General features: G+C 43.7%; 1 protein-coding gene across 2 annotated transcripts in view; it reads right to left on the reverse strand.

Moving 5' to 3' along the window:
* LOC144593223 (serine incorporator 1-like) overlaps positions 1-27,747 on the reverse strand; it is a 57,855-nt gene that overhangs the window by 5,149 nt on the left and 24,959 nt on the right. For both annotated transcript variants that reach the window (XM_078398725.1, XM_078398724.1), the window contains exons 5-8: positions 18,953-19,090; positions 7,988-8,157; positions 5,243-5,330; positions 409-577 (exon numbers count right to left, since the gene is read on the reverse strand). In XM_078398725.1, the coding sequence (XP_078254851.1) occupies positions 409-577; positions 5,243-5,330; positions 7,988-8,157; positions 18,953-19,090 (565 nt within the window). The remainder of the gene's footprint in view (positions 1-408; positions 578-5,242; positions 5,331-7,987; positions 8,158-18,952; positions 19,091-27,747) is intronic.

A 27,747-nucleotide genomic window follows, 5' to 3' on the forward strand; every position in this document is an offset into this window, starting at 1 on the left:
ATTATCATATCATATCATATCATATATATACAGCCGGAAACAGGCCTTTTCGGCCCTCCAAGTCCGTGCCGCCCAGTGATCCCCGTACATTAACACTATCCTACACCCACTAGGGACAATTTTTTACATTTTACCCAGCCAATTAACCTACATACCTGTACGTCTTTGGAGTGTGGGAGGAAACCGAAGATCTCGGAGAAAACCCACGCAGGTCACGGGGAGAACGTCCAAAGTAATGCAGAAGCTCAGCATAATAGTACATTGGCAACAAAGTAACTAAGCAAATAATACTCTGAAGGAAGGACCCGACCCAAAACGTCACCTATTCCATTTTCTCCAGAGATGCTGCATGACCCGCTGAGTTACTCCAGCATTTTGTGTCTATCTTTCAAATAATACCCACGTTACCTTAAATATAAGATGCAAACAAGAAACAGGACCAATCCGGCCGTACTTTGGAAATCCCATCTCAGTCCTGTGTCTGAGGCACCAGTTGTGATTGCAGTATTGTTATCAAAGTCGGTGCTGGAAAACGTCTGCTCAAAAAAGCTCATTATGGTGGGATTGCATTTATCATCTGAAAGCAAAATACAACCAAAGGTTACATTTACCGTGACGCAAAGCTCATCTTTCAATCGTCAAAAAAATATTTTGCATTAATTAACAATTCTACCTTTCATGAATTTTATCCAGAGGTACTCACCCCACCATTGTTCTCTGACTAGCTTCACTGTCCTTCTGATTAATTTTACTGATTGTATGCCTCCTTGTCACCTTTCCCTCAGCTAACAATGAACCATTCGACATTTCCTTAGCATCGTTTGCTTTGATCTGTCATTTCCACACCTTACCCTTCCATTATCATATCATATCATCATATATATACAGCCGGAAACAGGCCTTTTCGGCCCACCAAGTCCGTGCCGCCCAGCGATCCCCGTACATTAACACTATCCTACACCCACTAGGGACAATTTTTTACATTTACCCAGCCAATTAACCTACATACCTGTACGTCTTTCTCTCCCCTGACTCAGTCTGAAGGGTCTCGACCCGAAACATCACCCACTCCTTCTCTCCAGAGATGCTGCCTGTCCCGCTGAATTACTCCATCATTTTGTGTCTATCTTTGGTGTAAACCAGCATCTGCAGTTCCTTCTTACACATTCCTTTTAAATCTATCCTATCCATGTACCTGTCTAAATTACTTGATTATCTGCTTGATAGTTATCTACTTGACTTTTATACATTTGGATATTAATTCTGGCTAATCAATAGTATCTGTTAAGTGAAAACAATTTTTTTTTGATATGCAAAGCAAAATTTAATTGTTTTATTTAACTAATTGTGAGAAGGGTCAGCATTTTTAAGATAATCCTGAAAAAAGTGAAATGGTTCAATCTTTTTCAGCCAGATATTCTTTTACTTTCAATCAGAGTACATGGAATGATACATAATTGTCACCTCCTAAAATAGCGGGTTGTCCATAGAGCTCAGAGGACCATCGGAACACAGCTACCAGCCTTGGAGGGCATCTACAACACACGATGCCTCAGAAAAGCCACCAGCATCCACAAAGACTCTTCACACCCCTGCAACAGTCTGTTCGAACTCCTTCCATCGGGCAGACGATACAAGGCCTTCTACGCCCGCACCTCCAGACTCAGGAACAGCTTCATCCCCAGGGCCATAGCTGCTATGAACCGGTCCTGCTGAGCCAGATGGTCACATCGCACAGTGATCCGGCACAGATCCACTTGCACTTTATTCTGTCTTAAAACTGTTACAATTTGTTTCGCTGGGTTGTTGTTGTTGTTTAAATTAATACTGACTAGCTAATTAAATTGTTGCATCGTATGGGAGGCGCATTCCCAATCTCGTTGTACCCCTGTACAATGACAATAAAGATATATTGTATTGTATTGTATTGTATTGTATTGTATTGTAATACATATTTGTTGTAAGCAAAGAACCCAACTCCTGCACATTTTGCAAGAGGGTTTTAGTTCAGTTTATTTTAGAGAAACAGTATGGAAACAGGCCACCAAGTCCCCAACAACCATCGATCACCCGTTCACACTTGTTCTATGTAAAGTATTTTACATGGCATTACACAAGCTCTTTTGGAATCCATTACATTATAAGTTTGAAAGGAGCAAAGAGGTCCTTCTACAGTTGTACCGGGCACTGGTGAGACCGCACCTGGAGTACTGTGTGCAGTTTTGGTCTCCAAATTTGAGGAAGGATATTCTTGCTATTGAGGGCGTGCAGCGTAGGTTCACTAGGTTAATTCCCGGAATGGCGGGACTGTCGTATGTTGAAAGGCTGGAGCAATTAGGCTTGTATACACTGAAATATAGAAGGATGAGGGGGGATCTTATTGAAACATATAAGATAATTAGGGGATTGGACACATTAGAGGCAGGAAACATGTTCCCAATGTTGGGGGAGTCCAGAACAAGGGGCCACATTTTAAGAATAAGGGGTAGGCCATTTAGAACGGAGATGAGGAAGAACTTTTTCAGTCAGAGAGTGGTGAAGGTGTGGAATTCTCTGCCTCAGAAGGCAGTGGAGGCCAGTTCGTTGGATGCTTTCAAGAGAGAGCTGGATAGAGCTCTTAAGGATAGCGGAGTGAGGGGGTATGGGGAGAAGGCAGGAACGGGGTACTGATTGAGAGTGATCAGCCATGATCGCATTGAATGGCGGTGCTGGCTCGAAGGGCTGAATGGCCTACTCCTGCACCTATTGTCTATTGTCTATTGTCTATAAAGGTGTCATGTGCAGCCACCCAGAAAGAAAGTGTAGGACAACATTACTTTTGGAGCAAAATATTCTGTAACACGTCATGAAACTACATGTAAGGTCAGCATAACGATCAGTTTCCACCTAGCACTTACCAGTTCTTGCCCCACCCTTCCCCTTACCTCTCTACCAGCTTTCTCCCTCAACTCCGTCAGTCTGAAGAAGGGTCCTGACCCGAAACATGACCAGTCCATTTCCCTGCCACAGATGCCGCCTGGCCTACTGAGTTCCTCTGGCACTTTTCTGATTGCTTACGATTCCTGCATTTGCAATCAGTTGTGTCTTGACAATTTATTTCTGTTTTCCCCTGATATTGAAATTCATTTCACTCCCCTCTCTGAGGAGCATGAAACAATAAATCAAATCATTCTGAAATGAAGCTAATGAATCTGTGATGATCACAATTAGTGATAATTAATCCATATTTGTGCTTTTGTCCTTTCTATTAATGTATTGATGACTATGAATGTATCTCCAAAAGAAGCTGATATTTTGAACAATTAAAAAATCTTCACTTTGTTGGAATGTCTTTCGGAAAAGCACCACCTCGGAATATTGAAATTGCTGACAGCAGGGTCTAATTCTTTTGCAATGTTCTTTGATTTAAATTACTCAACAGATGCAAATAACAAAGTGATTACTTTACCCAGTCAGTGCAATTTTAGATAAGCTGGTAAAGAATTTTGCAATACAATCTAAAACCTATAATTTCTTTTCAAACAGGTAATTGTTCCCGGCAGGCACAACTGCAACATAATTGCTGGATTTGCTGACCCGCATATTTTGTAGTGACTGTGGCTGTAAAATGTGAATGATTTTTACAAAAAATCATTTTGCCATTCTACATTCACACTATCCAATGTGCATCGCGTTTTTTTTGTTGTATTTACAATCATTGTAATAGCACCTCATTCTTTTTGTGAAGTTAGAAAAGCAAACATTATACAACAAAGAGGACCAAGAGCATTATTGCTGCAAAATACATTATTTTCTTATATAAGAAAATAACTGCAGATGCTGGTACAAATCGAAGGTATTTATTCACAAAGTGCTGGAGTAACTCAGCAGGTCGGGCAGCGTCTCGGGAGAGAAGAAATGGGTGACGTTTCGGGTCTGAAGAAGGGTCTCGACCCGAAACTTCACCCATTCCTTCTCTCCCGAGATGCTGCCCGACCTGCTGAGTTACTCCAGCACTTTGTGAATAAATACCTTCGACATTATTTTCTTGACATGCGTAACAAAGGAGGAGCCGGCGAGCCTTGAAACTTTGTCAGTGTCGTAGGTGGCCGCTATTTGTATACATTGGGTATGCAAGCAAGGAATTTCACTGTGCCTTGTTACATGTGACAATAGATTTCCTCATTCTTCAGGAAACGGGGCTTCCCCTCTTCCATTATAGATGAGGCTCTCACTAGGGTCTCTTCTACATCCCGCAGCTCCGCTCTTGCTCCCCCTCCCCCCCATTCGTAACAAGGACAGAATCCCCCTTGTTCTCACCTTCCACCCCACCAGACAGCGTATCCAACAACTCATCCTGCCAAAATTTCCGTCACCTACAACGGGACCCCACCACTGGCCATATCTTCCCATCCCCTCCCCTTTCTGCGTTCCGCAGAGACCGTTCCCTCCGTAACTCCCTGGTCCACTCGTCCCTTCCTACCCAAACCACCCCATCCCCGGGCACTTTCCCCTGCAACCGCAGGAGATGCAACACCTGTCCCTTTACCTCCCCCCTCAACTCCATCCAAGGACCCAAGGTGAGATAGAGGTTCACCTGCACCTCCTCCAACCTCATCTATTGCATCCGCTGCTCTAGATGTCAACTTCTTTACATCGGCGAAACCAAATGCAGGCTCGGCGATCGCTTCGCTCAACACCTTCGCTCAGTCCGCCTTAACCAACCTGATCTCCCAGTGGCTGAGCACTTCAACTCCCTCTCCCACTCCCAGTCTGACCTTTCTGTCATGGGCCTCCTCCAGTGCCATAGTGAGGCCCACCGGAAATTGGAGGAATAGCACCTCATATTTATCCTGGGCAGCTTACAGCCCAGCGGTATGAACATTGACTTCTCCAACTTTAGATAGTTCCTCTGTCCCTCTCTTCCCCTCCCCCTTCCCAGATCTCCCACTCTCATCCTGTCTCCACCTGTATCCTTCCTTTGTCCCGCCCCCCTGACATCAGTCTGAAGAAGGGTGTCGACCCGAAACGTCGCCCATTCCTTCTCTCCTGAGATGCTGCCTGACCTGCTGAGTTACTCCAGCATTTTGTGAATAAATACCTTCAATTTGTACCAGCATCTGCAGTTATTTTCTTACACTATGTGACAATAAAGCAATCAATTCCATTCCATTCCAGAATGCAAGTTTTCAAATGGTAAGACTAGAATTGCAGCTGAAAATCGGGAGGATATATTCATCTTTTGAGCAAATAATCTACTTACCAGGCTCATTTGTCATTGCTGACCAGGTAAGGTACATAATATACAGTGTGATAACAGAGGGTTGAAGGCCAGTACAGATCTGAAATTCCTACAAATATTGAATAAAATTCAGTCAAAAATCATCGCTGTGTATTGGAAGCATTCTTTAAATCAGGAATTCATTGCTCATTAACTTGTTTCAACTTTTAGAATCTTTCAGTGAGCCAAAGGGCATCCCTTCCAACAGTACGGATCACAATATTGGCAGCTCACCACAGTATTACATAGACTTAGAATAAAAGGCTATCAATACAAATAAGCATGCAACTGTTCTCATATAGTATAAGATATTTTTTTAAACTGACCCTTAAAATTTCCCAAGTAATTTTAAAGTTCTGAAAATCAATTGGGACTGCTGATAAATCTAACATGGATAACTTAGGTGTAAACTAGGACAGTTCCACTCAGCCACTCAGTGCAGCATGTACTTTACGTAGGTACAGTTGTTATGACCGACTTTCCTCTGAAGTCAAGGAATGAACCACTCCCCCAGCCAACTTCCCTTCACATTTCCCATTTATATTGTTGTGAATATCTTTGCCTTCCAACCTTTCTGTCCATTTACCCTGAAGAGCCATCACGCTCTTTTCCTGTCACGCTATCTTCGTTATCAGCCCCCTAACGTTTTCTCCCATCCATCTTGCTACCTGATTGAGAATGATCAGCCATGATCACATTGAATGGTGGTGCTGGCTCGAAGGGCCGAATGGCTTACTCCTGCACCTATTGTCTATTGTATCTACGAGTCGCTTTTAAACAATGCCATTTTTTCAGTCCAGTGATTCTGCAAATTCCATTAGTATGAGATAGGAATGAGTATGTACATAAAATTATGCAGTGCATAAATAGGGCAGATAGTCTTTTTTCAAGGGTGGAAATATCAAGTATTAAACAGCATAGATTTAAAGTTAGACAGATAAAGTTTAAAGGAAATGTGCAAGGCAAGTTTTCTTTTACACAGAGAGAAATATGTAGGTACCTACAGAAGAACATGCTGGCATGGGAAGTGTAGAAGCAGATACGCTAACAATGTTTAAGAATAATTTAGACTGTCACATGAACAGGCAGGAAATAGGGAGAAACAGTCTACATGTAAGCAGAGGAATTTAGTTAGACTGGCATCATGGTCAGCACAGACATGGAGGGGTGAAGGGCCTTCCAGTGCCGTACTGTCCTCTGCTGCAATTAATAGTTCCATTAGAGTTAAGATTGCATAAGAGTCAGTAGAAAGTGGGGGTTGAGGACTCCAAAGTAGGGGTGAAATAAGACTTTTATTGAAATTGGGAGCAGGATAAATCTGTGGTTCTGTGGCATGTGTGGTGGAAAGAGTGTACTAAGAGCAGGAGGCACCTCAGTCCTTCAATCCTGCTCTGCCGTTCAATAAACTCATGGCCAATTTGATTGCTACCTCTGCTGTACATTCTCCCCCACCTCCAGTAAACATTCACACTCATGTTTGTCAAGCATCTTACAAATATTCATAAACTGCTTCCAATGTCCTTTCAGGAAGGGTGTTCAAAGAACATGACTCTCCGTGGGATTAAAAATGTGTCTCTTTTCATAGAAAGCACAACAAGTAATATGCATGTAGGCAACAATGCAATGCACCACAGCATTGGATACAGACAGGCTCTTTTAACCTCCACTTTGTAACCAGGAAGGTGATGTACAGTAAGTGCAGCTTCAGTGACTTCACAGATGTATCAGCATCAGAAAGTTGCCAGCAGCATAACTGATGATAATAGTGATTTAAATTGACTATACAAGATGGATGCTTGTTTCAATTTAGTATATTCTGATTTACTCATTAGAATGTTTTAAATAAAATCCTGACCTATGAATATAACTTTAATATGCCATAAATATTTTTTGTATCAGTTAAGGACTTAAAAACCTCCAATGAAACACAAAATCTGTTGCAGGTAACTCACTGGAATTTAGAAGGATGAGGGGGGATCTTATTGAAACATATAAGATAATTAGGGGATTGGACACATTAGAGGCAGGAAACATGTTCCCAATGTTGGGGGAGTCCAGAACAAGGGGCCACAGTTTAAGAATAAGGGGTAGGCCATTTAGAACGGAGATGAGGAAGAACTTTTTCAGTCAGAGAGTGGTGAAGGTGTGGAATTCTCTGCCTCAGAAGGCAGTGGAGGCCAGTTCGTTGGATGCTTTCAAGAGAGAGCTGGATAGAGCTCTTAAGGATAGCGGAGTGAGGGGGTATGGAGAGAAGGCAGGAATGGGGTACTGATTGAGAGTGATCAGCCATGATCGCATTGAATGGTGGTGCTGGCTCGAAGGGCTGAATGGCCTACTCCTGCACCTATTGTCTATTGTCTATTGTCTACCATTGTGCACCTTTTTTAAGTTCAAGTCAATATTGCTGCACATCCAATAGTTCAATTGCTTTTGTATTAATTATGCTAATTTCTGTTATTCACAACACTTTATTTGCTCTGAAACATTGTTCATAAATTATAGGGGGGGGAAATTAGGCCATTCGTCCCATCATATCGACTCCACCATTCAATCGTGTCTAATGTATCTTTACCAATTCTTAAAATGACATGCATTAGATATCTTAAATCAAATAGTTCCAAGTAAATATGCACTTTTTTTCAGAATTAAAGGACATTTTAATTACCATATCCTGTCATTAGTTTAAAAGACAGTGATCTAAAAAGATATCATGAAATCATACCTTACCTGGATCTTTGGATGAACTGATATTAACGAGGCTACAACACAAATAACTGTGTTGAAGCTAATAACAAATTTATTTTCAATACACCCTTCGACTGCAGTGTAAAACACATAGCAGAGGATTGCAGTGGTTAATGACAAAACATAATTCAGACATGTAAATGATAGAAGTGCTGAAAAGACACAAAAACAGATTAAAGCTATTAAAATGCTATAATGACTAGACCAATATTTTTCATATAATTTCATTACAAGGTTATTAAATGGCAAATTATGATGCAGAACAAATAAAAAGCCACTTTGTACCGATTATTTAAAAAATGTCTAGTGTATTAAAATTGTACTTGAATGGTATGTGGTGCTGATATATTGCCCAGTCTTGAAGACATAATTGAACTTTTTACTCTGCTGCACAGTTTTGCTGCCGGTTCCTCTCAGATCTATCTGAATCCAATTGGATTTTCCAGACTTATAAGCATGGTACTTTACTTCCTTGTCCCGATTTTCTGACTGAATTCGTGAATTTGTGTTGAAACATTTGATTTCTACATCTACTGTGATGTTGGGCACTGGCTGGTCCATTTCAATTTGAGCCATTCATTGAGTTTTGCAAAGGCAGGTATTTAAATCCTTTAACACGCCGAGCCCAAACCTAGCATCACACACAGCCAACTCCATGGGAGGGGAGTGGCTATTCTGACTATGGAACTGTTTGACTTTGGATTCAAGCAGCAGCTGGATTGCTCCAGATGTCACTGCCTGACACTTGCATTCACAAGGCTACATCTTCTTGCCTTGCACAATTGTCCAAGACTGAAGGAAGCTTATACTGCCCATTCTTTGAGTTACCCTCCTTCTAAACATGCCCAAAACGGAGGCTAAATTCTGACCAAGTATACATTCAGACCCAGTATTCAATACCATATAACAGAACATTATTTATCCCAGGAGGGAAATTGATCTGCCAACAGTCATAAAACACAAATTATATGAAACATGAAGTTAAAGTGATGAGTGGAAAGGATTGGGGGTGTGCAAGTGGGGAGAGAGTCAGTCTACCCCATGGCAGAAGGGGGAAGAGTTGTACAGTTTGATAGCCACAGGGAAGAAGGATCTCCTGTGGCATTCTGTCCTGCATCTTGGTGGAACCGGTCTGTTGCTGAAGGTACTGCTCAGGTTGACCAGTGTGTCATGGAGGGGGTGAGCTGTATTGTCCAAGATGCCCCACAGTTTGAGGAGCATCCTCCCCTCCAAGACCACCTCCCATGAATCCAACTCCGCCCCTAAGGCGGAGCTAGACGATATAATAATAACACAAGGTATCACAAAATGCTGGAGTAACTCAGCGGGTCAGGCAGCATCTCAGGAGAGAAGGAATGGGTGACGTTTCAGGTCGAGATCCTTCTTCAGTCTGAAGAAGGGTCTCGACCCGAAACGTCACCCAGTCTGAAGAAGGGTCTCGACCCGAAACGTCACCCATTCCTTCTCTCCTGAGATGCTGCCTGACCCGCTGAGTTACTCCAGCATTTTGTGATACCTTCGATTTGTACCAGCATCTGCAGTTATTTTCCTAATAATAACATAAGATATTGCATTGGCTGTCATTTTCATTCAGGCAATAGTTAAATAGATGTTAAGTATTTGTTCTGTGATATGGCCCAGCAAATGTCCAAGTGTTCAGGCTCAAGTGTTAAAGCTGCAAGTCCCAGATTTGAATGGTGAAAATGCTCTTGGGCAGCATCTGGTGGTTACAGGTGATAATGCAGCCTGAGAGACAGTGACAGCAGACTTTTAGAAAATTGCTATTATAGACAATAGACAATAGACAATAGGTGCAGGAGTAGGCCATTCAGCCCTTCGAGCCAGCACCGCCATTCAATGCGATCATGGCTGATCACTCTCAATCAGTACCCCGTTCCTGCCTTCTCCCCATACCCCCTCACTCCGCTATCCTTAAGAGCTCTATCCAGCTCTCTCTTGAAAGCATCCAACGAACTGGCCTCCACTGCCTTCTGAGGCAGAGAATTCCACACCTTCACCACTCTCTGACTGAAAAAGTTCTTCCTCATCTCCGTTCTAAATGGCCTACCCCTTATTCTTAAACTGTGGCCCCTTGTTCTGGACTCCCCCAACATTGGGAACATGTTTCCTGCCTCTAATGTGTCCAATCCCCTAATTATCTTATATGTTTCAATAAGATCCCCCCTCATCCTTCTAAATTCCAGTGTATACAAGCCTAATCGCTCCAGCCTTTCAACATACGACAGTCCCGCCATTCCGGGAATTAACCTAGTGAACCTACGCTGCACGCCCTCAATAGCAAGAATATCCTTCCTCAAATTTGGAGACCAAAACTGCACACAGTACTCCAGGTGCGGTCTCACCAGGGCCCGGTACAACTGTAGAAGGACCTCTTTGCTCCTATACTCAACTCCTCTTGTTATGAAGGCCAACATTCCATTGGCTTTCTTCACTGCCTGCTGTACCTGCATGCTTCCTTTGTATTGCCTGCAATTCACGGGGAATTGCCCTCATGGAATCCAGAAGCAGAGCAAGAATCTACAGGATTTCTGCTGGGGAATTTGCACAAAATACATGCACCAGGTTAAACGGTGCAGGAACAGTGTTCCTTGATTTGAGAAGAACATATGCACCTCGTTTCCCTTTGCCCTGACTCTCATTCTGAAGAAGGCTTTTCGACCCAAAACGTCACTTATTATTTTTCTCCAGAAATGCTGTCTGACCCGCTGAGTTATTCCAACTTTGTGTGTCTGCATCAAACCAAGTTTAGTTTTGTTTAGCTAAGAGATACAGCAAGTAATACAAAAAGAGATACAAAAGTACTCAACTTTTCTCAAGTTGAGTTAGGAACAGGGGACGTACAACGAGATCTGGGTGTCCTAGTGCATCAGTCACTAAAAGGAAGCATGCAGGTACAGCAGGCAGTGAAGAAAGCCAATGGAATGTTGGCCTTCATAACAAGAGGAGTTGAGTATAGGAGCAAAGAGGTCCTTCTACAGTTGTACAGGGCCCTGGTGAGACCGCATCTGGAGTACTGTGTGCAGTTTTGGTCTCCAAATTAGAGGAAGGATATTCTTGCTATTGAGGGCGTGCAGCGTAGGTTTACTAGCTCTATCTAGAGAGCTAGATAGAGCTCTTAAGGATAGCGGAGTCAGGGGGTATGGGGAGAAGGCAGGAACGGGGTACTGATTGAGAATGATCAGCCATGATCACATTGAATGGCGGTGCTGGCTTGAAGGGCCGAATGGCGTCCTCCTGCACCTATTGTCTATTGTCTATTCTCCCTATGGACACAAACACAAATGATCAGACCTTTGAAACCCAGAAAAGTTAGTTTTATCTGTGTTAATATATCGTATTTTTTAAGGGGTTTTGGGGCGAAATTGCATTGCCAGCTTACTCTGATGTCTGAAACATGCTGGAGATCAGATGGCACACGCGGACTTTCTGCTGTCTGCCTATTCCTGAGATGTTTCCTGACCAACATGAACCTAAAGGCCAAAGGTCTTAGCTACATGTCTGTGGCTTTATGCCGCCAAGGCAGATACAAGCAGTATGATCCTATTCACTTGAACTGAGTTACCAATAACCTTCCGTGTCTTCTTCTTCTTCTTACGTTTGAGGCCGTAGAAGTTCTGTAACGCCCTCCAGGCGCTGTAGGCAGTACAATGTGCTGTTGTCGAGGGCCGTGAGGTCTACCCCTCCACCGGGGGGGGCGGAGGACAGTGCAGTCGAAAATGCCGTGCTGCGCTGTTTGCTGGTCTGCTCCACACAAGCAGGCTGCTGATGAACGCAACCCCCAACGATGCGTGTTGGCGTTGAACCGACCGACCCCTGTGCGGAGCCGGTTTAGGGCGACCCACCCTTTGCGGGGCATGTCCGAGCCGGGTGGGGCTGTGGTGTTCGATGCGACAGTGAATTGAGGTGCGACCTCCATGTGATATCTTGTCAATGGGGGTAGATGATGGTAACATGGTTATGCAGTCTCATGTCTTGTGGGATCGAGTGTGGCCCATTGCACGAGCTGCACACGTAGGAGCAGTGGGGGCACATAAAGGCCGCTGTGGGGGGATTTAGGGCTACAGCCTTCCTCCTGTCTCTGGCACTAACGAGTCGGCTTTGGCGATTGTCCTCAAAACTGCTGGCCGCATTCTGAGTGGTTGTACACCGGCCAGTCCTGTCATTGGCACTGGTTTCCAGTCCATTTGGGGCTTGGCCTGTGTGCTGGAGGTGGTCCTTGATACAGTCTTTGAACCGTTTGGTTGGGTGCCCTGGGTTCTTTTGAACCTGGGACAGAAGTCCGTACAGGAACTGATGAGGCATGTGGGATTCATCCATGGCCCGCTTTTAGATAAACTACATCCTGATTCTCTAGTACAACTCTGCTAGTTACATCCTCAAAGGTAAGCGCTTTATTTTAATTAACACCTCTTTTTTAAAAATATTATAACATTAAATGTGGTTTATTAACTTTTATTAATATTTTTTATTTATTTTCATTATTCGGGCTGATCACCAACGGTGATGAAACAAACTACAGAACGGAGGTGCAGAACCGGGCGGACTGGTGCTCTGATAACAACCTGTCCCTAAATACCACCAAGACCAAGGAGCTGATCATCAACTTCCGTAGGTCACACAACGGGGAATACGCCCCGATCTTTATCAACGGGGACAGTGTGGAGAGAGTGTGCAGCTTCAAGTTTCTGGGCACTCACATTTCGGAGGACCTAACATGGTCCAATAACACTGCTGCGCTGGTCAAGAAGGCACAGCAACGACTGTTCTACCTAAGAACACTGAAGAAGTCTGGTCTACCCCAACAGCTGCTGACGACATTCTACCGCTGCACCATAGAGAACATCCTAACACATGGCATCCCTGTGTGGTACCTCAGCTGCACGGAGGCAGAGAGGAAAGCTTTTCGGCAGATAGTCCATAGAGCTCAGAGGACAACCACTGTGCAGTTTTGGTCTCCAAATTTGAGGAAGGATATTCTTGCTATTGAGGGCGTGCAGCGTAGGTTTACTAGGTTAATTCCCGGAATGGCGGGACTATCATACGTTGAAAGACTGGAGCGACTAGGCTTGTATACACCGGAATTTAGAAGGATGAGAGGAGATCTTATCGAAACGTATAAGATTATTAAGGGGTTGGACACGTTAGAGGCAGGAAACATGTTCCCAATGTTGGGGGAGTCCAGAACAAGGGGCCACAGTTTAAGAATAAGGGGTCGGCCATTTAGAACTGAGATGAGGAAAAACGTTTTCAGTCAGAGAGTTGTGAATCTGTGGAATTCTCTGCCTCTGCAGATTGGCAGTGGAGGCCAATTCTCTGAATGCATTCAAGAGAGAGCTGGATAGAGCTCTTAAGGATAGCGGAGTCAGGGGGTATGGAGAGAAGGCAGGAACGGGGTACTGATTGAGAATGATCAGCCATGATCACATTGACTGGCGGTGGTGGCTCAAAGGGCCGAATGGCCTCCTCCTGCACCTATTGTCTATTGTCTATTGTCTAAAGCCACCTTGAGGCAACAGGACCCCGTTCACAGCTCCCTCTGCCCAGCGGAAAGGCTGCAGCAGTGAGGATTTGAGATGAGCATGGCTGCAGAACTTCAGTCTGATGAAGGGTCTCGACCCGAAAGGTCACCCATTCCTTCTCTCCAGAGAAGCTGACTGTGCCGCTGCGTTACTCCAGCAATTGGTGTCTACCTTCAGAGGTACCACAGGCAAGGCGGGAGTCATGAGTGAACACGAGGTGCAGCTCAGGTCCACAGCAATCCTGACCAACAGTTGAACTTTGCAGCCTTGCTCCCTGTCGGATGATTTCTAAAAAAGAACCACACCATCTTCATCCTCTCAGCAAGCGAAGATATTTGAAAAGTAATGGGAACGTGGAATTAGTTTTGTTTGCAGCTCATCTCCATGGTCACCCCGGTGTGTTACCCCATCAGAGGCATCATCCCCTGTCTGCCACCCACACAACAGCTCAAAACCACTTCTTTTGGCTTCTTACCCAATTTTGACAAAGAGTCTTTGACCTGAAACATTGGAACGGTTTCTCTTCCAGGGGGGGCAGCTGAGTGTCTCCACACTTTCTATTTTTTTGTTTTAGTTTCCCAGCATTAGCAATCTTTGTTTTTCATTTTCATGGATTTAATGTTTTTAGACGTGATTCCAACACACAGAAATCTCAGCTTGAACTTTGCTGTTCACTATTACTATATATTTTCACTTAAAGGATTCTCCCGCGGTGAATTCAGAGAAAACGTAAAGCATTTCAACGTAGGATGAATGTCATAGACACGCATCATGGAAACAGGCCCATTCTAACCAAGATGCCCCTTCTAAGCTCACCCCATTTGCCTGTGCTTGGCCAATATATATTCCTCTAAACCTTTGCCATCCATGTATGTACCTGTTCAAATGTCTTCATTTGGTTCCCTACTATGTTCTTTTCAAATCAAATGAATACCTCAGTGGCAGCTCGTTCCATACACCCACTACTCTTTGTGTGATAAAGTTGACCCTCAGATTCCTAGTAAATCTTTCCCATCTCACCTTAAACCCATGTCCTCTGGTTCTTGATTTCCCTACTCTAGGTAAAATACTGCATTCACCCCATCTATTCTCCTCCTGATTTCATATACCCCTATATACCACTCCTCAGCTTCCTGTATCCAAGGAATAAGATCATAGCCTGCCCAACCACTCAATAGACAATAGACAATAGACAATAGGTGCAGGAGGAGGCCATTCGGCCCTTCGAGCCAGCACCGCCATTCAATGTGATCATGGCTGATCATTCTCAATCAGTACCCCGTTCCTGCCTTCTCCCCATACCCCCTGGCCCCGCTATCCTTAAGAGCTCTATCTAGCTCTCTCTTGAATGCATTCAGAGAATTGGCCTCCACTGCCTTCTGAGGCAGAGAATTCCACTCCCTAGAGCTCAGGCCCTTGAGTCCTGACAACACCCTTTAAACTCTTCTCTGCACTCACTCCAGCCTTCCTATAGCAGGGTGGCTAGAACTGAACACAATACAGAACACCACAGGAGATCCTTCTTCCCTGTGGCTATCAAATTGTAAAACTCCTCCTCCTCCTCCTCTGTCATGGGGTAGGTAGACTAACTCCCCTCTCCCCCAATCTTTGCACATCTCCAATCCTTTCCACTCATCACTTTAATTTCATGTTTCATATATCTTGTGTTTTTATGACTGTTGGCAGATCAATTTCCCTCCTGGGATAAATAAAGTTTGATTGTATCGTGCCGTATCATAGAAAATAGGTGCAGGAGTAGGCCATTCGGCCCTTCGAGCCTGCACTACCATTCAATATGATCATGGCTGATCATCCAGCTCAGTAGCCTGTACCTGCCTTTTCTCCATACCCCCTGATCCCTTTAGCCACAAGGGCCACGTCTAACTCCCTCTTAAATATGGCCAATGAACTGGCCTCAACTACCTTCTGTGGCAGAGAATTCCACAGATTCACCACTCTCTGTGTGAAGAAATGTTTTCTCATCTTGTTCCTAAAAGACTTCCCCCTTATCCTTAAGCTGTGACCCCTGGTTCTGGACCTCCCCAACATCGGGAACAATCTTTCCGCATCTAGCCTCTCCAACCCCTTAAGAATTTTATATGTTTCTATAAGATCCCCCCTCAGTCTTCTAAATTCCAGCGAGTACAAGCCTAGTCTATCCAGTCTTTCTTCATATGAAAGCCCTGCCATCCCAGGGATCAATCTGGTGAAACTTCTCTGTACTCTCTCTAAGGATAGAATGTCGTATCGTATCGTAATACAGGCTAAAACTGAACACATTACTCCAAATGTGGGCTCACCCTGACCGATGAAGGCAAAAGTACTGAAAGCCTTCTTGACCACCCTCTCTACGTGTGACAACACTTTCAGGGAACCTAGAGTAGGTGTGACGAGCCTAAGCCTGAAACTTCACCTCAACACAGCCACTCTCCCAAACCTTTCCTTCCTTTTATTGGCTGCTGTGCCACTTAGCCAATCCAACGGCAACCCTGTAAAATCTCCCGCTGCTGCTCCAAGATTGAATGTCTAAAAAAATCATGGGAGCTCTATGTGGGAGAATAATCGTGAAGAGTTGCCACTTTGGGTGAGCTGTTCCAACTGAACATCAGTTGATAGTGAGTGGAAGAGTGAGATGTAAACAGCATGGGAGGGTGTTCTTTAGAGGGCAAAGGGCCATTCCAACCCACACCGTAGATACTTCAATCCACTTGATGTACATGTCCATCCGACAGCACTTCCTCACTTTCAATAAGGCCATGGCTGTACCTCTATCTTGTCCACTTTGGTGGTCTGGGTCCCTTATCCTCTAATTCCAATAAGGATCAAAATCCTATCAATCACAGGATATTAATGCACTGGGCATTCTCAGCCACTGGGGCTGATAATGTAGAAGATATAAAAGGCTCCTTGCAGTACCTCACCATGGTCCTACGTCACTAACATTGCATCCTGAGTAATGCATTCTACGTTTACATTTTCCAGCCTGAGAAAACAGCTTCTTAGCATTTATCCTGTTGATCTGTCTCCTGATCTAGATTTTAGATTTTAGATTTTTAGATTTAGAGCTACAGCGCGGAAACAGGCCCTTCGGCCCACCGAGTCCGCGCCGCCCAGCGATCCCCGCACATTAACACTATCCTACACACACTAGGGACAATTTTTACATTTACCCAGTCAATTAACCTACATACCTGTACGTCTTTGGAGTGTGGGAGGAAACCGAAGATCTCGGAGAAAACCCACGCCGGTCATGGGGAGAACGTACAAACTCCGTACAGACGGCGCCCGTAGTCAGGATCGAACCTGAGTCTCCGGCGCTGCATTCGCTGTAAGGCAGCAACTCTACCGCTGCGCCACCGTGCCGCCCGTTTATGCTGTATGTCCCAATAAACTCTTCTGAACTGTAACAGTAGGTCAATTTTAATCTTAATCTCTCGGTACCAAGAACAAAAATGTGCACATTACATACCCAGTGGGATCTCACTAAAGCTCTACACAATCGCTCAAAGTATTTCTTGTTTTTGTTTCCAAATCCCATGCAACGAATGCCAACTTGATAAGTCGTGGTGTATTTGCAGTTTACTTCCTGCACTTCGTGAGCACTACACGAAGCACCCTATGCACATATATTTTCCAATTTCTCATTATTTAATAGCTATTCAGTTTTTCTATTCTTTCTACCAAATGTTGGCCATGTTATGATCCATCTGTCCACTTGCTGAACCTCTGCACGTTCCTTTATAGACAGTTTTGCATCCCCATAACTCACCATCACATTCAGCCACATATCGTCCACAGACTTGAATAATCTCTACTCTGCCTTCTCATCTAAGTCATTGCAATAAATTGTAAATAGCTTTGGGTCCAGTCAAAAACCCCATGGCACAGCATTACTAAAAGTCTGCCAACCTGGAAATTATCCACTTACTCCGACTCTGATGTTTGGCTGATAACCAATCTTCTGTCCACGCCAATTATTATCCACAAGCCCTCAATCTGAATTTCACATAATACCCTTCTGTTTGATATCTTGTCTATGCATTTAGATGAACAAAATCCTAATTCTCTTGTGCATCCTGCTAGTTACATCCTCATAAAACTACTGGATTTGTCAAATTAGATTTCCCCCTCATAAAACATGTTGATGCTGCCTAATCACATTAAGAGCGTTAAATATGTTGTTACCAAGTGCTTAATGCCGCATTCCAGCATATTGCTGGCAACAGATGTGAGGCTAATTGGTTCATAAGTTCTTCCCTTCCTCTCGCAAATTGTAGTTTTGAATGTACTCGCTTCCAATCTGCTGGGTTCACGCCAGAATCCAGAACATTTTCTGGAAGATGATTTACTATATCCGTAAAAAGGGATTCTGTTGCTGTGACAATCACAGTTTTAAGTCAAAACATTTGACATGCTTAAATTCATTCTTCTGTTTTCTGCCTGTCTGTTTCTCTTCTAAATTCAGCCATTTCTGTATCTATCTGTATTTGGAGTGAATGTAAAATGCATTATTTGTTTTAGGCTCTGTCCGATGGCCAAGTATTTAATTGTCTCTTATTCCTTTGCAGGAAGTGGACATTACCATCCAAGCTGGAATGTGCTTTCCTTGAACTGTTGGGCCATGCAGGAACATTGCAGAAAGCAGTGTCAGCCCCAGTGTAGTGACTCCAGAATTACTCACAGGATGTACCGAATAAGAAAGGTACGCTTCCTTTCCTCAAGTTACCGAGGCGGGATCTGAAATAATCATTGGACCACATTTCTGGATTTGTCAACCAGTAACGTGACCATTTCATTGCCATAGCCCCACTCCTTGCCTGTGACATTCGTGGGGCATGACACAGCATTTTAGAGCCAATTCATTGTCATTTTTGGGCAAACAAATCAGGGAATTTATATTAAAAAGTGAAAAAACAATGCTTTGTTAACTTGTTTTTGAATTGCAGATCGAGGGAAAGACAAATGCCGGAACATTACCCAAATGCATGCCAACTACAGATAAATGGGACTAGCTTTGATGGGCCATCTTGGTCGGCATGGACGTGTTAGGCTGAAGGGCATGTTTCTGTGCTATATGACTCAAAGTCTCTAGACCTTACTTAATTAATGTCAAATTAATGTGTTAATCCATCTACCCTGACAAACTGAATGGACTGGTAACCTTCAACCAAGATCTGTGTTAATTGTCAATTGTCAATGTCTTGAATTAATGGGAATGAGTTATATTCAGCAGATAACGATTGGTCTTCGTTTACTTTTTTTTTGCAAAGATGAAATAAATCTCAATTTTTTTGTCTAAATAGATTAGCGATTTTCCCCAAAAAATGACATTAATCTTGAGTGTTACCATTTTCCGTGTCAGCGAAACATCATCAACACATCATCACACGTCACAAAGGACACACACCAAAGTACCAACATCGTGATCCACCCTCTTCTGATTTTTTCAGCCAGGATTCATTCCAGGAGTTGCTAAAGTCGACCAGCAGTACAAGTTGTGTGAGGATGAAGCAAAAAGCACCAGCTGAACCGATTCCAAACGACACTGAAAGGGAAATTACATATTTTTGTCTGCATTAAAATACAACTGCAAATATATAACATTCTAAATTACAATTTGCTAATTTTGTTTCACAAGTTTTCTTTTATTCCTTTGAACCACCTTGCGGCACGGTGGCGCAGCGGTAGAGTTGCTGCCTTACAGGGAATGCAACGCCGGAGACTCAGGTTCGATCCTGACTATGGGCGCCGTCTGTACGGAGTTTGTACATTCTCCCCGTGACCTGCGTGGATTTTCTCCGAGATCTTCGGTTTCCTCCCACACTCCAAAGACGTACAGGTATGTAGGTTAATTGGCTGGGTAAAATGTAAAAATTGTGCCTAGTGTGTGTAGGATAGTGTTAATGTGCGGGGATCGCTGGGCGGCGCGGACTCGGTGGGCCGAAGGGCCTGTTTAGCACCATTTTCTTCAGCTACTCTGATTTCAGCTCAATGTTTTCCATATTTCTCATCTAAAACTCGCAAGCACTCTTGCAAGGTTCCCAAACAGATTCTAACTTGCTAAAGTCTGAGCCTCCATAACATCATCTCCCAATCTGGGCTCTTTGCTCCACCACAACATGCGTTCACACCCAGGCTCAGAAGTGCCAACATGCACGACGGTTTATTCACAACTGGCCCTGCAGGCTGCCTCCGAAAACCTCCACGATGTTGCAACACATTCAGCTGTAAAATCATCTAAGTTTCATATGAAGAAAGACTGGATAGACTAGGCTTGTACTCGCTGGAATTTAGAAGACTGAGGGGGGGATCTTATAGAAACATATAAGATTCTTAAGGGGTTGGAGAGGCTAGATGCGGGAAGATTGTTCCCGATGTTGGGGAAGTTCAGAACCAGGGGTCACAGCTTAAGGATAAGGGGGAAGTCTTTTAGGACCGAGATCAGAAAACATTTCTTCACACAGAGAGTGGTGAGTCTGTGGAATTCTCTGCCACAGAAGGTAGTTGAGGCCAGTTAATTTGCTATATTTAAGAGGGAGTTAGATGTGGCCCTTATGGCTAAAGGGATCAGGGGGTATGGGGAGAAGGCAGGTACAGGTTACTGAGCTGAATGATCAGCCATGATCATATTGAATGGTGCAGGCTCGAAGGGCCGAATGGCATACTCCTGCACCTATTTTCTATGTTTCTATGTTTCTATGTTGCCCTTAAGGGGGCAGCAGCCTGAAGGCAATAAGTAGTACCTTTTAGCAACCAATACTACTCAGTACCTATTTAAAATAAAATAATCAATATTGTGGCGTACTGTTTTAAAACAAAAGAACAGTTACACATATTTACAAATTTGGAAGTCCAGCTGCACATGGATCTTCTCACCCCCCCCAGAAGGGACCTGGGATAAGTCATCAGAGTGTGTGGAGCCAAAAATTATTTGATGAGGTCAAAGGGAAATTCAGGCAGGTTCCTGTAGTTCATTTGTTATTTGTATCAGCTCACTTGAAATGTTCCAGGTCTAACCACCAGGTGTCACCATTTAACACATGTTGATCTGCAGGCTCTTCCTGCCTTCAATGATAAATAGATTGGATGTGTAAGAAAATAACTGCAGATGCTGGTACAAAACGTATAAGATTATTAAGGGGCAGGAAACATGTTCCCAATGTTGGGGGAGTCCAGAACAAGGGGCCACAGTTTAAGAATAAGGGGTAGGCCATTTAGAACTGAGATGAGGAAAAACTTTTTCAGTCAGAGAGTTGTGAATCTGTGGAATTCTCTGCCTCAGAAGGCAGTGGAGGCCAATTCTCTGAATGCATTCAAGAGAGAGCTAGATAGAGCTCTTAAGGATAGCGGAGTCAGGGGGTATGGGGAGAAGGCAGGAACGGGGTACTGATTGAGAATGATCAGCCATGATCACATTGAATGGCGGTGCTGGCTCGAAGGGCCGAATGGCCTCCTCCTGCACCTATTGTCTATTGTCTAAATCGAAGGTATTTACTTCACAAAATGCTGGAGTAACTCAGCAGGTCCGGCAGCATCTCGGGAGAGAAGGAATGGGTGATGTTTCGGGTCAAGACCCTTCTTCAAACCAGACCTGAAACGTCACCCATTCCTTCTCTCCTGAGATGCTGCCTGACCTGCTGAGTTACTCCAGCATTCTGCGAATAAATTATGGATAACATTTCAAGTACGCACAGATATTTATGAGAGTAGAATAGTTTTGGCTCACCTAGTCTACGCATAGCAGTGAAGACAAATGCGACAAATCTCGTTTGCTAACTAAATTTTGCTTGTGCCGGTTCGACCTACAACATGGACAGGGGGATCCTGCTCATTATCCACTCTTCTGTTTGGAGTGGCCTCATACACACCGCAATGACAGATAGTCTTGTTGGGCCTTGGAGCCACGAACCCTGGCACCACATGGCTACTCTGCCACAGCCCCACCAACACTCTGTGGCCTTCTTTCATTCTTCTACCCTGAGTACAGGGGTGGCACTGGATGCATCACCTTGTTTTGGGTGTAGCTCCATCCAAGACCGCAAGAAATTGCAGCGAATTGTGGACGCAGCCCAGACCATCACACAAACCAACCTCCCTTGCATTGACTCCATTTATACCTCACACTGCCTCGGTAAGGCCAGCAGCATAATCAAGGACGAGTTGCAACCGGGCCACTCCCTCTCCTATCGGGCAAAAGGTACAGAAGTGTGAAAATGCACACCTCCAGATTCAGGGACAGTTTCTTTCCAACTGTTATCAGGCAACTGAACCATCCTACTGCAACCAGAGAGCAGTGCTGAGCTACCATCGAACTATCTTTGATCAGACTTTACTAGCTTTACCTTGCACTAAACGTTATTCCCTTATCATGCATCTGTACACTCTGCATGGCTTGATTGCAATCATGTATTGTCTTTCCACTGGTTGGTTGGCAAGCAACAAAAGCTTTTTACTGTACCTCAGGGCACATGACAATAGACAATAGGTGCAGGAGTAGGCCATTCGGCCCTTCGAGCCAGCACCGCCATTTAATGTGATCATGGCTGATCATTCTCAATCAGCACCCCGTTCCTGCCTTCTCCCCATACCCCCTGACTCCACTATCCTTAAGAGCTCTATCTAGCTCTCTCTTGAATGCATTCAGAGAATTGGTCTCCACTGCCTTCTGAGGCAGAATTCCACAGATTCACAACTCTCTGACTGAAAAAGTTTTTCCTCATCTCCTACCCCTTATCCTTAAACTGTGGCCCCTGGTTCTGGACTCCCGCAACATTGGGAACATGTTTCCTGCCTCTAACGTGTCCAACCCCTTAATAAACGTGTCCAACCCCTTAATATCTAAACTAAACTAAACTGGCCTAATAGGTCAAGGGTATTTATTTTTCATATGCTCTGGGTGAGAACCAGAACAATAATATTCTTACTTGCTGCATCTCTGCAGTTGTTCTAAGTAAACTACATGTGGTAGTGCTAAAACCAAAGGACAGAGAGCAACCTTAGTAATGCAAGGTCCAGAAACATAGAAACATAGAAAATAGGTGCAGGAAGAGGCCATTCGGCCCTTTGAGCCAGCACCGCCATTCATTGTGATCATGGCTGATCGTCGCCAATCAATAACCCGTGCCTGCCTTCTCCCCATATCCCTTGATTCCACTAGCCCCTAGAGCTCTATCTAACTCTCTCTTAAATCCATCCAGTGATTTGGCTTCCACTGTGGCAGAGAATTCCACAAATTCACAACTCTCTGGGTGAAAAATTAAATCTTCCCCACGACCGATGTAAGGCTAACTGGTTTATGATTCCCCATTTTCTCTCTCCCTCCTTTCTTAAAAAGTGGGGTTACATTGGGTGATCCAAAGACGAGAGAACGTAGGAAAATGATCACCAATGCATCCACGGTTTCTAGGGCCACCTCCTTGTGTACTCTAGGATGCAGACCACCAGGCCCTAGGGATTTATCTGCCTTCAGTCCCAACAGTTTACGGAACACCATTTGCAGTCTATTGTGGATTCCCTTCAGTTCCTCCCTCCCACTAGATCCTCGGTCCCCTAATATTTCTGGGAGATTGTGTCTTCCTTAGTAAAGGCAGAACCAAAGTACTCGTTTAACTGTTTTGCCATTTCTTTGTTTCCCATTATAAATTCACCTGTTTCTGATTGTAAGGGACTTACATTTGTCTTCACTCATCTTTTTCCTTTGACGTATCTAATAGGAATCCGAGGGGTAACTTTTTCACACAAAGGGTGGTGGGTGTATGGAATAAGCTGCCAGAGGAGGTAGTTGAGGTTGGGACTATCCTATCGTTTAAGAAACAGTTAGACAGGTACTTAGATAGGACAGGTTTGGAGGGATATGGACCAAGCACAGGCAAGTGGGTCTAGTGTAGCTGGGACATTGTTGGCCGGTGTGGGTGAGTTGGCCCGAAGGGCCTTAATTGCACACTGTATCACTCTATGACTCTATAAAGAAGCTTTTAGAGTCAGCTTTTATATTCCCTGCAAGCTTTCTTTTGTGCTCTTTTTCCCCCCTCTTAATTAACCCCTTTATCCTCCTCGAAGGTATCACAAAAAGCTGGAGTAACTCAGCGGGTCAGGCAGTATCTCAGGAGAGAAGGAATGGGTGACGTTTTGGGTCGAGACCCTTCTTCAGTCTGAAGAAGGGTCTCGACCCGAAACGTCACCCATTCCTTCTCTCCTGAGATGCTGCCTGAAGGGCCTGACCCACTAAGGTGATTTTAAGGCGACTGCCAGCAACTAGGCTGTCGCCGACAGTTCGCTGGGGTGTTGCGGGCATGATCGTGAGGAGTATTCAAAGAATCGTAGTGGATCTCGGCGCGTCGCTGGGAAATCAACCGGATTGAAATTTCTTGGCAACAGCTGGCTTGTCGCCAGGTATCGTTGCTTATTGCAGGCGCTGTCGCATGCTGTCCCCAGGTTTGCTAGATTGTCTTAGATGGATTTAGAAGCACTTAATATTAAATTAAGTAAAGTCTTTTGAAGATACCATAAAATACTTGTGTTTAACCAATTTATTTACCGTCAGGACATTTGACAGGTAGATTGAGGTCAGGTAAGCGTGGGAATTTTCGTGATGTTTATGGCCATCAGCAATTACATTTAAAGTAGGCTCCCAACCCAGATATGCAACCCAGAAACCAGATATGCATCACCTGTACATTTTCAAAGAATGCCCACACGATGCACAAAAATCCATTTAACCACGTTTAAAACTAAATTTCTTAATACTGCTATTAGCAAACTGGAAGTCAATCCAGTTTATGCCTTGTTACCGTGACGCTTGGTTTTCAAGTAACCTGGGCAAGATGTTATATTTCAAAACTCTCAAGTAATTACAGACTTGTCAGTGATTTCAGCGAAAATTAGGACGCCGGAGAAGCATTGACAGCGTGGGAATTTCGTGATGTTTCCGAAGACGGTGTAATCTCGACCTGACTCGGCATTGTCGTGGTCATTGTCGTCGGGTAAAAGAAAATGTTGGCGATCTGCTACGACTTTAACAGTCGCCGGCAGTCGCCTAAAAAAGTGCCTAAGTGGGAGAGGCCCTTGACCCGCTGAGTTACTCCTGCTTTTCGTAATACCTTCGATTTGTACCAGCATCTGCAGTTATTTTTCTACACACCTTTGTCCTCCTCTGTTGAGTTCTACATTTCTCCCAGTTCTCCAGTTTGATGCTTCCTCTGGCCAATTTATATGCCTTTTCCATGAATTTAATACCTTAATACCTGATTGTCAATCTCTTCAACACCACTGAAAAGTCAAAACTTGCAAACATACTCCATCCATCATTGCTTCTGCCTGCATATACCTGATTGGGTGAGTATTGATTGACCTGATGGGGTGAGTATTGATTTTGGGTGATAATGAGGTTGGAATAAATTGTCACAAAGTGCAGGAAGATAAACTAAGCAAGATAGAATGGTTGGGAGACTAAATTTGAACTCAATTTAAAAAAGATTAAAGACAAAATTTGACTATTTTTAGAACCCTTGTTTTGATTATGTAAGGAGCAGCTAATAGCTTCTTAGATAGTCCTTGCTGAAACATTGAACGCAGTTTTTTTGCTCTCTCAACTGATTTCTTGTACACTACAAACAGTGGAACATTTTGAGAGCAGGCACATTCATTGGGTATCCTGTCAAAATCTGTTGATGTTAAATTGATGTAAAAAGGAAATGTAACCTGTTCTTCTTAAATTTCTTTGAAGAAATTCACTCTCTGAAGAACGGTCCTGACTCGAAACGTCACCTATCCATGTTCTCCAGAGATGCTGCCTGACCCGCTGAATTACTCCAGCACTTTGCGTCCTTCTGTTCAAACCAGCACCTGCAGTTCCTTGTTTCTACACTTGGAGTGAATTATGTAGTGGTGCAGTGGGTATATTGTCTGAGCATGAATACTATAGCTTTGACAAATCATGATAGCTTACATCATGGGCTCCTCTGCATTTTGGTGCAGCACATCTAGAATTGGAGCTTGCCAGCTCTACAGTTTGTTGAGGTTGGTAGTTTATTGGAACCCATCCCATTCTCAACATGGCAACTATCCTTCTTCTCTTCTACCAAAGCGTCCAATGCATTGTCTGAAAATCCTCATGCATGCTCCTTCTTTGTTCAGTCGCTGCTCAAAGCATCACAGTACTGTTTCAACTTTGAAAAACTCCTAACATTCAATGTAATCGCAAAAATGTCTCCTTTAAAAAGCAGCGGACAATCCTAATGTTTAGATTTTTTTAGATTTAGAGATACAGCGCAGAAACAGGCCCTTCGGCCCACCGGGTCCGCGCTGCCCAGCGATCCCCGCACACTAACACTATCCTACACCCACTAGGGACAATTTTTACATTTGCCCAGCCAATTAACCTACAAACCTGTACGTCTTTGGAGTGTGGGAGGAAACCGAAGATCCCGGAGAAAACCCACGCAGGTCACGGGGAGAACGTACAAACTCCGTACAGACGGCGCCCGTAGTCAGGGTCGAACCTGAGTCTCCGGCGCTGCATTCGCTGTAAGGCAGCAACTCTATCGCTGCGCCACCGTGCCGCCAAGTTGAGCTCCGTGTAACAATGCATGAATAACGTTGATAGGTTTGGCTGCGTGCAGATATAATTTAAAATACCCTACAGCATTTTAACATGTTAATCACATACGATGACCCTTACTTTTGTTTTCAGATCTGATGCATGTTTTGTGCAATAAATCGCAACATTAAAAATATCCAACAGTTCAGACCAATTTTTGTGAATTTGTCAAAATGCTAGATTGAAATTTTTTTTCCCCAGAAAAAGGACCATCATGTATTTTCCATGAAATTCTGATATTAAGCAAATTTCTTGAACCTTTCTTTGAGATCACAATACTTTAAGAACATCTTTCAATTTACGGACAAGGTTAGGTTGGATGCATGTGAGCGAGACCGCGTAAAGCCACTAAAATGTCAACTCATGTATTTCAAATATGAAAATAAATAAGAATGAGAAGCCACTGAAATATAAGCCATCAACAAAGTGAAAGCAAACTATGATTTTCAGAATCAATTTGATATGAAGCACTTATTTCAAGAAGACTCTTTCATTTCAACTTAGTATCAATTTCCTGTACTCGAGTTAAAATGTGGAGAGCATAAGCCACTAATTGAATTTTCTTTTCTAGTTATAGGCCCGAGGGTATTAAATTAGGCACTGAGTGCAAAAGTGCATCAGGAAATTTAAGAAGAACAGGTTACATTTCCTTTTTACATCAATTTAACAGCAACAGATTTTGACAGGACACCCAATAAATGTGCCTGCTCTCAAAATGTTCCACTGTTGGTAATGTACAAGAAATCAGTTGAGAGAGCAAAAAAACTGTGTTCAATGTTTCAGCAAGGACTATCTCAGAAGCTATTAGCTGCTCCTTATATAATCAAAACGAGGGTTCTAAAAATAGTCAAACTTTGTCTTTAATCTTTTTTAAATTGAGTTCAAATTTAGTCTCCCAAACATTCTATCTTGATTAGTTTATCATTCTCGACCTTTAAGAAATTTGGGTATGAGGTTGTTATTTTACTGCTTATTCCCACAGATGATGATTAACACATTAAATCTACAACTACTTTGTTATGAAGGGCTACAGAATATGGTGGGAAGATGGGGAGTATGGGGCGGGTCAGTGGGTCTTAAACTGTAGCCCCTGGTTCTGGACTCCCCCAACATTGCGAACATGTTTCCTGCCTCTAACGTGTCCAACCCCTTAATAATCTTATATGTTTCGATAAGATCCCCTCTCATCCTTCTAAATTCCAGTGTATACAAGCCTAGTCGCTCCAGTCTTTCAACATACGACAGTCCCACCATTCCGGGAATTAACCTAGTAAACCTATGCTGCACGCCCTCAATAGCAAGAATATCCTTCCTAAAATCTGGAGACCAAAACTGCACACAGTACTCTAGGTGCGGTCGAGATATTTAGTGGAGCGGAGCAGAGCCATCAGCCAAAGGAAAACAGTGGTTGATGCGTATGAAAGAAATTTGCTCCATTTGCCATTAGTCAGCCACCCAGCATTAGGCACGATCAGTCTGCATGTAATGGACTTATTGATAATGAGTTTGCATCCCGACAATGTGATTAATCACCAACAACCACTGATTACTGGGCACCATATCTGAGGAAGGATGGACTGACGTTGGAGAGGGTCCAGTGGAGG

The sequence above is a fragment of the Rhinoraja longicauda genome, chromosome 4 (genome assembly GCF_053455715.1).
Source record: "Rhinoraja longicauda isolate Sanriku21f chromosome 4, sRhiLon1.1, whole genome shotgun sequence".
NCBI classification, from domain to species: Eukaryota; Metazoa; Chordata; class Chondrichthyes; order Rajiformes; family Arhynchobatidae; genus Rhinoraja; species Rhinoraja longicauda.